This window comes from Phoenix dactylifera, chromosome 2 (genome assembly GCF_051530095.1).
Source record: "Phoenix dactylifera cultivar Ajwa chromosome 2, Ajwa_hap1_PhDact_Kaust_v1.1, whole genome shotgun sequence".
In the NCBI taxonomy this organism is placed as follows: Eukaryota; Viridiplantae; Streptophyta; class Magnoliopsida; order Arecales; family Arecaceae; genus Phoenix; species Phoenix dactylifera.
Window position 1 is genome coordinate 12,788,347 of NC_143191.1, and position 9,275 is coordinate 12,797,621.

Consider the following 9,275-nt stretch of genomic DNA (forward strand, 5'->3'; position numbering starts at 1 on the left):
TGGAGGAAAAACGCAACTAACAAAGGGTTATTTACAAGCTTTTCCAGCATAAAAAAGAACTGGAACATACAAGTAGAGAATAATTGCAGACTTGCAGCATGAAGCAATAGCTTCTTACCATCTCCTTTTCAATCAGGGAAAAACCATATCTAAACAAGATCAAACAACGCATCATCCTAATCGTATCACCTAGCTTCATTTAGCAAGGTATTTGTATAAAAAAAACCGCATACAAAGAGAATGGAAGATTCTTACTCTGCGTCTGGTGCAGTTTTTCTCCGCGACCTACTGAGGAGCTTTGCAGGGGGAGAAGGAGAGCATTCAAATGGGAGCACTGGAAGCTCCATCTCTCCTTTCAAAATCTTGACAATGTCTCCACTATCCGGCCTCGACTCCGGCATCCTCTGCAAGCACAAGAGAGCCAGATTTACGCAGAGGTTTGCCTGCTCTTTGTTATACGAGTCCTTCAGCTTCTCATCCACAAGCTCCAAGATATTGCCCGTCTGAGCCAATTGCCTGCACCAGCTTATAAGGTTCGCCTTCTCCAGCTTCATCGGCGACGATAGCACATGCAAAGGCCGTCTCCCGGAGACTATCACAAGGATCAGAACTCCAAAACTATAGATGTCGGCCTTCTCCATCAAATGCCCGCATCCGCCGTACTCCGGCGCGACATAACAAACGGTTCCTCTCATGCTTGTGGTGCTGCTGAGCTCTCTGCTGAAGAGGTCTCCGCTGAACATGTCGCTTCCCATCGATCGACTCCTTTTCTTCTTCCAACCCTTTCTAAGGCCTATCTCCGTGCTGGATTCGCGACCCCTTTTACCGACGCCATTGTTGCTGTTGCTTCTGCTCACTTCGCCGCGGCTGCTAATTGATCGGAACCATTTGGGAGCTTTCTTGGTATGACTCTTCTTGCTGATCTCCGCGAAGTACTCCTCCTTCCACCACTCCCTCATCTTCCTGTTCCTCTTAGCTCGACCATCGATAGCCTTCTTATGCTTCTCCTCCGGCTTCCTGAAAAGCGTGTCATCCCCGCCTTCCAATCTCTCTACCTGACTCGAATTCCTTGAGTCGAAAGGATTCTCGGGGGAGTTCTTCCTCGCATCATCCCAGTCTGGATTGGTCGACGGGCAAATCTGGCTCCCAATCCATTCCCTAACGTAATCCCTGCTGCTCAATTCTCCACTCCCGTCCTGCTTCCACCACCAGTCCCTCCCCCACTGCCCATTCGCCGCCTCTGTCTTACCATCATCCAACGGCGAATTCCCGCTCAATTCCTTGCTATGCTCGATGCTACAGAGGTCGTCATGGCAAGAAGAGGCCGCCGCCGTCGTGGCAGCCGCCTCCTTGCCCTTGGGACTGCTGATGGTGTTAGGATTACCGCTGACCAGCTGCATGGGATTGAGATTCTTGCAGGAATTGGAGGAAGAAGCGCGGAGGGCCAGGGCGAAGTCTACCTGGGGACTCCCGGAGAAGAGCTCCTGGCTGAAGAGTTCGGCGCCGGGGCCGGCGGCGAGATCGGCCTCGGTCTTGATCCGGGACAGCCCGAAGTCGGAAATCTTGGCGCGGAAGTCGGCCGCGAGGAGGATATTGCCGGGCTTGATGTCGCCGTGGATCACCGGGGGATCGCACTCGAGGTGGAGGAAGGCGAGGGCTTGGGCAACGTCGAGGATGATGCCGAAGCGGCGATCCCAGTTGAGGACGAGATGACGATGATGATGATGATCGGAGGAGGAGAAGAGGGTTTCTTGGAGGCTGCCGTTGGGCATGTACTCGTAGACGAGGAGGCGGCGGCGGGGGCTGTCGAGGCAGTAGCCGAGGAGGGAGACGACGAAGGGGGAGGGGGGTAGGGCGGCGAGGACGTGGAGCTCGTTGTGGAACTCGCGGTCGGATGAGGAGAAGGGAGGGGAGGAGGAGGGGGAGGAAGAGGAGGGGATGTCGAGGCGTTTGACGGCGACGGACTTGCCGTCGGGGAGGAGGCCGCGGAAGACCTCGGCGGAGGCGCCGCGGCCGAGGGAGCGGGAGGGGTCGAAGGAGGCAGTGGCGGAGCGGAGGTCGCGGAATGAGAAGCGGCGGAGGGAGGAGGCGGCGGGGGAGTCGAGGGGGAGAGTGCGGTCGCGGGCGCGCGCGTGGCGGAGGGAGCGGTAGAGATAGAAGAGGAGGAGGAGGAGGAGGGAGAGGACGGCGAGGAGGAGGGCGGAGGAGGTGGAGACGACGACGGCGAGGAAGGGGGCATGATGGCGGCGGTGGGCTGGGCTCGGCGGGGGCGGTGGAGTGAGGGGCCGGGAAGGCATCGGGGTTTGGTGGGAGGAGCGGCGCCTAGGTTGAGAAGAGAGGAGGGAGAGATGGTGCGAAGAGCGAGGGGAGGGAGAAGTGGTTGGGGGGGTTCATGATGGAGATGATGGTGGTGATGAAAAGTTCTAGAGAAATTGGGTGATATACAGTTGGAATCGGTCAGTTTGTTTTTAAATTTTAATCTATTGAGAAATTAAACAAAGGTGGAGAGGGAGATGGTCGAGGGAATAAAGAAGAAGAAAGCAGAGAGGAATGGGGGGGCCCAGCGGTGGGGCATAGGTGAGACCGAGAGATGGCAGAGTGATGAGTGAGACTGACAAGGGGAGATGCTTTTTTGGGTTTGACTTTGTACCAGTCAGGAGGTAAGGGGAGAAAGAAAAAATTTTATTATATATATATATATATATATTAATTTTTGAAGTAGAATTGATGGAATGGAGAATATATTTAAAACTATTATAAAAAATATTCTCTTTGAGAAACTTGCTTGTTATTTTTATTTTTAAATAATAAAAATTATTTTTTAAGATGAAATCCGACCACAATACTGGTAAGAGAGGAGCTGTGAAGTTTGTTATCAGATACTATGAGGCCAGATTAGTAGCGGCCAGAGATCGGTGGATCTTTAATTAGTTCGTCGATGGTGTTGAGCTTAGAATGGTATGGAAGGGCATCATTTATATGATGCAAGTTTTGAGTACAGACTTTTTTTTTTTTTTTTTTTAGGAAGACTCAACCACTGTAATTAAGTAGATTCAAGGTTGGGGGCACGCTGCCAGTAGAATGCGGTTCCTCCATAACATATGCAATCGTTTGGGCGAGTGTATTCCTACTGGGCAACACATGTTTATAAAGAGATATCCCTTCGAAATTTAAAAGATATTGATGTTGTCCAGTCAGTCGCCATGCTGTGTGCGTGAGATTTTGGATTAAGGAATTTTTTGTTTGATAATAACATCTCACAGACTTTTTTTTTTTGGAAATTAACTCGCATCTATTTTAATATATCTTCTGGTGCCCACTTAGGGAACCAAGCATGTACTAAAAGCAAATCTACCAGAAAAGATGGAAGTAATGATAGAATTAGGGGCATTTTTTCAGAATAAAAATAATTTTGGGGAGGACGGATGGGGCACCGTGTTTGGTACGCGGCTCAAATCGCAGTTGGGTTGCTTACACGTTAGTCAAGAGATAGAATATTGACTGGAAACCGGGAATTGGCCCACTAATCTTATTTAAAGTTGCATGTAATCTAGATTCTAAAGCACGTGCAAAGCACGTGAGATCAAACAGAGCTGTAGACGATGCCCTCGCAATGGTGAAGAAGGCCGCCATTATGGGAGGATACCCTGAGATACCTCGGAGTCTTGATCACAGGCCGGCGGCTCCGTAGGAAGATTGCTCTTCTATAGAGCTGGACATCAAATGGAGATTGGAAGGTTGATAGGCGGACGTTCTATCTTTGATGGGTAGAATTATTTTGGTACGGTCAGTTTTGAGCTCGATTCCTATTTATTTGCTATCAAATACTCTAATGCCCCTTGCAGTGTTGCGTTTCTTGGAGCAATTGTTCAAAGCTTAATCTGGGGAATGCATGGGGACAACAATGGCATTCACCTATTAGCCTGAGCAGGGGCGGCCCAAAACATTTGGGAGCCTAAGGCGAGCTCACTAAGAGAGCTTTTTTTTTAAATAGTAAAAATAAAATTAATAAGTATAAAATACTTTAAAATTTTATTTAAAAATAATTTATCTAGCTTTTTGAGATGCAAAATTACTAATCAAATTTTTATACTCAAGATCCATTAAAATATTATTTTCAATCGATAATATAGCTAATTTATTTAATGAGTTTTATCGGTTTTTCTTTTCTGAGTTTTTCATATCCACAAGCATATTTTCTATTAGACATTTTAATCTACAAATAATATTATCAAACAAAGCAATTAAAAAAACACCACATAAAAAATTAAAATATAAAAAAGTTAAAAATAATAAAATTTGATTATGTCAAAAAAAACGAACTCAGCTTCCAACAAATAGCGCCAAACTTGACGGCGAAAAGAGGCCGAATAGTGCTGAACTCGACTACAAGAAGAGGCCAAACTACCGAAGTCACAACCAACCTACAATTGGACCAAAAAAAAAAATCAATTGTAGTGTCTCTGGCTTGACTAAATCAAAATCAATTGGACCAAAAAATTAATGAACAAACTAACTTAGAAGCAATAGTCATACAAATTTAGTTCTTTTATGTGGATTTTCATATACAACTGCCTGGTGCTCACATAACTATTAAATAATAAAATAACAAATACTATGTAACTCCATGTGCAATAGCCATTAGTCAATATAGGCCTGGGTATTGGGATGCTGGCGATTGAGGCGGTTGTATTGACTCCCAATTTATAGGAAAAGCTAATCAATCACAAAAAAAAAAAAAAAAAAAAGAAGGTTGAGCTCATTAAACCACACAATATCACTCCCTATTCCCAGGAAAACCCACCCCTCTACTTTAATGCCTAGATGCAGCCCAAACCCCCCACCACGGCACCACACCACCATACTAAACCCCTTCGCCTCCATCCTGAGTCCCTGACCCAATTCTTCCCTGGTTGGCTCCCTCCATCCCCCTCCAAAAGACACCCCACGGTCCCCACCCCCTCCTCCCTCTGTCCCTCAATAGTCACCACCTCACCCCCATGCTCACCCGCCCCAAAACCCCCCTCCCTCAACTTCGAGCGGTGCATCGCCCTCCTCCAGACATGCAAATCCCTCCTCACAAAAAAGAGAGAACAAGATTAGAGATCAAAAAAGAAAAAAAAGGGAGGTAGATGAGATCGAGAGGGGTGGAGCCTGGAGGGACTAGGGAGCCCGGGTTCTTACCTTCTTGGAGCCGGAGCTGGGCTGCCAGAGGACGGTGGATGTGGACCATGGTCCGTGGACCGCTGGCGCTGACGAGATCAAGAAGGATCAAGGGAGCCTAGAGGCCGCGGAGGTCGGAGGAGCCGAGCTGCCGAGTAGAGTTGGTTGCTGGAGTCTGGAGAGGAGAGGAGGTCTGGACAAGACTCCGGAGCAGGGGCGGCCCAAAAACTGAAGCTTTGAGAAATGAGAAGCCTCAAGGGGGGAGGTTCAACAAAGAAAAGGTTTAGAAAAGAAGAAAAAAAAGCTCTGGGAGAGAAGGAGGGAGGAAAGCACTGACACTATAGCCCGTTGTTTGTCAATTTCGCCCGTCTACCTATAGCCCGTAGGCTGTTGCCGCCGGAAAGCACTGACACTGTAGCGGTGCCTCCTATCCTAGGCTCCTAGCTTTCACTCTTTCAGATGTGCAGCGTTAAGGCAAAAAAAAAAAAAAAAATTGGGGCCTTCCTCAGGCCGGCCTTAAGCCTGAGAGTCTATTTGTCAGTCGTTAAGCAGAGGGGGATTGGGTGTCCATTCGCTGACTAAGCGTCGGAAGATCCTTACGACCAGGCTGGTAGCTAGGTTTTTTCTGATGCCGGAGAGTCTATAGGATTTTTTGCTGAGGACAAAGTATAAGGACTTGATAGATCCGACAATCTTCCGTACCGGTCAAGGATGCTCTTTCATCGGGAGGAAGATTTGTGCACGCACGCTAGTAGTGCTCCCGATGATCAGATGGGATGTTGGGGATGGGCGAGCTGTCGACGTGTTGGAGAATAGGTGGCTATTCAAGGTGCCTCTGCGGGGTTGGCCTACTCTGATCGACCATGGATGGCTGGAGGATTGTACAGTCTGTGACTTGTTTGCTCCAAGCGAGTGGAAGTGGGATGAGGACCTTGTTATGCGGATATTAGAGAGCAGCTAGCGAAGCGGGTTCTATCACTGGCGATTCCTGTAGGGGCGGTAGTAGATAAAATAGTCTAGAGCATGACTAGAAGGTGTGTGGTGAGAGCTCGAGATCTATCTGGGGTGGTTGAAAAGTCGTCAGCTTGGCAAATTGAGGCGGGATAGATCTGGAGGCTGCACATTCATTCCCCTATGGCTTTGTTTATATGGAAGGTGGCATAGGGTTGTCTGTCTATCGGGGGTGTGTTGGCTCGGTGGGGAGTGAGGATCCCCTAGGTCAGTGCGGCCTGTACGGAAGTGGAGGAGTCGATCTTTCATGTCCTCATTGAGTGTTTGCGGGCCGATCAAATTTAGAGGTGCGCCTCGGCTTACCCCAATCCGCGGCAGGGGTGGATATCGATTGAGGATTTTTTAGGCTTTCTTGAGGCTTCTTCAAGGGGGCCCGACCTGGTGGAGAGGGGGACTTATGCCACCTATCTGGCCTGCTACTGCTGGCTAGATAGAAATGCCCGAGTCTTCGAGAATGGCATTGCACATCCAAAGATGGTGGCGGACAGAACTCTACTGCATATGGCGGAGGTTCTCAGCACTACTGCATCATCGCTGGTTGGGATGGCTAGAAAAATTTGGGCCCCCCACTCTGCTCTAGTAGCGTCTAGGACAGTGCTTGTTTCCTGGGAGCTCCTACCCCCTAGCTTTCTCAAGGTGAACTTTGATGGTAGTGTTGGCAAGGGAGGGAGCTGTGGAGGTGTGGGATTTGTTATCAAAGACCACAAGGCCAAACTAGTGGTGGTCGAGGGTCGGTGGATCTTCAACATGTCTGCTGTCAGCGCTGAGCTCAGAGTAGCACGGGAGGGCATCACTTATGCAAGGTACGTACTGGATGCTAATCACATCTTCCTCAAGGGGGACTCGGCTATGGTGATCGAGTAGATTCGGTCAGGGTTTGTATTGCTGGGGAAGGCCGCTGCTTCATGATATCCATAAACTACTGGAAGAGTATGGCTCCTATCAGGCCATGCATGTTTACGAGAAGGCAAATGGTGCTGCAAACTGGGTTGCCTCTTTTGCGGCTCACCACTCTAGAGACTTTCTTTGGGCCAACCACGGGTCTGTGCTTGAGCCATTGTGTGACCTCTTTTTTTCTGATTTTGTTGGCCGCATTCACACCCATTGCGTGTGAGCCACCGTTGTACCCAAAAAAAAAAAAAGATAAATTTGGGTTGGGTGCACATGATGATTTGGTCGGAGGTGGACTTAGGTCTCATCTTGAATATATTTGCGCCTGAACCATAAACTCATATGAGAGTTTGCGCTTTTATTGCCGGCTCAAAAGATATAAATAATTTTACAAGGTGCAATCAAGCTGAGCTGAGCTCGAGCCCGATCGATTTAAAATAATCGAACTTGAAATTTGACTCAAGATTGATCGAGTCTTAATATCCAAGCTCGAACTCGACTCAATAAAAAAAAGAAACACTCAAGATCAATTCAATTTGATTTAGATATCAACCAAGCCATGCTCAAACTCGAGTTCAAACTTTGGTCATAATAAACAAATATAGTTAAAACAAAATATGACATAATATTATATTTTAAAGTTTTAAATTAATAATATATTATAAAGTAAAAAAAATATTATTAAAAACATATATTCTCGATTACGCTCGCAAGTTTTCGAGTCGAGTATTTTGCTACTTAGGCTTGGCTTGACAAACTATTCGAGTTACTTGGGCTCAGTAGTAGTTGAAACAAATCAAATTTGGGTCCAAACCATTTGTACCACTAGTAAAATTATATTTTTTTCATTGGATGAATGCAAAATTTAATCTGAATATCCTAGATGAATACAAAGTCTATCGGCTCAGCTCATTTGTACCTTGACTAGTTTGTTTTTTTATTTAAATTCAGAATTATTATCTAAAATTGAGAAATTGCTCGTTTACAAAGAATCAAAGTTGATATTGGAATGGTAAAAATGTTATAAATGTATAAATCAATCCAAATCTCTCATTTCAATATAAGAGATGCTGCCAACTTGAATGGTTAGCAACTTGAGTAACTAGTTTGTTTAGTTTAAACTTGAAATTATAATTCAAAACTGACTTTTCTACCTTCTTTATGAAATTTGATAATAATTGATCAAGAAAAATTTTAATTATCTTTATTCAAAATTTATAATTATTTTTGATTTATGGAAAACTATGTAACAATTAGATTGTATAATCAGCAATGTGTTACCAGGCCACCTCGGCATCAATTTAAAACAAAAGGGCAAAAAACAAGATACTTAACAATTTATGTTTCAGAAAAATATATTAAATAACATTTGATAAAATTTTTAACTCATATGCCGTTGTGTCATTTGAATAAATCCAAACCATTTTGTTAACCTGTGTAATTGCATAATTTATGATCCAGTGTGATTTAACAAATCACATATAAGAGAGAGATAGATCATGAGTTAGATTTTCTTTTTTTTTTATTTAAACTTTAATTATTCCACTTTTTGTAAAACTTTTGACGTAAACACGCATGCTCTAGCTTCACGTGAAACATGGGGCCCACAAATATCAAACGACAGGGTGTAGGTTCAAGTTCTGTCAGAGGAGTGCACAACGTAGTGCCCTAAATTCTAAATAGAATAAACTCATAAAGCAAATAAAATATTCATTGCTTTTCTTTTAATAAAACGGCAAAGATATCCTCACCCGTTTCGTTGATATAATGAATTGTGTGCGTCTTTGGCGCTATTCCTGCCAATTCTCACCATATTCTCAATTATGTTTAAGATATCCGGGTTAATTCGAACTATTCAGCTAAAATATTGGCTAAACTCGAACAGATATGCCTCATGTTGAACATTCTGGGGCCGAGCTTAGCTGATTCCTGCAGCATTTTAGCCTAATCCATTTCCTGAGCCTTTTGTTACAAAGACCAAGTTGGGTCTAGCCAAACACTTAAGCAAGTTAGGCTCGAGTCCGACTCTAACCAAGGTCAATTGGATAGCTAGGTTTGAAACTGGATTTGGTTTTACTTATCAATTTTAATCTTGTTCTGAATTCCTATCAGATATTGAAAAGAGCTTGAGCGCAGGGCATAATTCTATTTTTCTTTTTTTAAAATATTTTTTTAAATATTATTGGGCTTCGTCACGAGCAGCCTCATAA

At 45.1% G+C, this 9,275-nt stretch overlaps 1 protein-coding gene across 1 annotated transcript; it reads right to left on the reverse strand.

The window, feature by feature from the left end:
* On the reverse strand, nt 1-2,569 carry LOC103723813 (Protein kinase superfamily protein). The gene has a single exon (XM_017846804.4). It carries the CDS (start codon nt 2,295-2,297, stop codon nt 252-254), a length of 2,046 nt encoding a protein of 681 aa, XP_017702293.1. The 5' UTR covers nt 2,298-2,569; the 3' UTR covers nt 1-251.
* Nucleotides 2,570-9,275: the final 6,706 nt, after the last annotated feature.

What these genes read in the sequence shown, in the direction of transcription:
- LOC103723813 (XM_017846804.4), bottom strand. Translation starts at nt 2,297, where the DNA reads ATGCCTTCCCGGCCCCTCACTCCACCGCCCCCGCCGAGCCCAGCCCAC.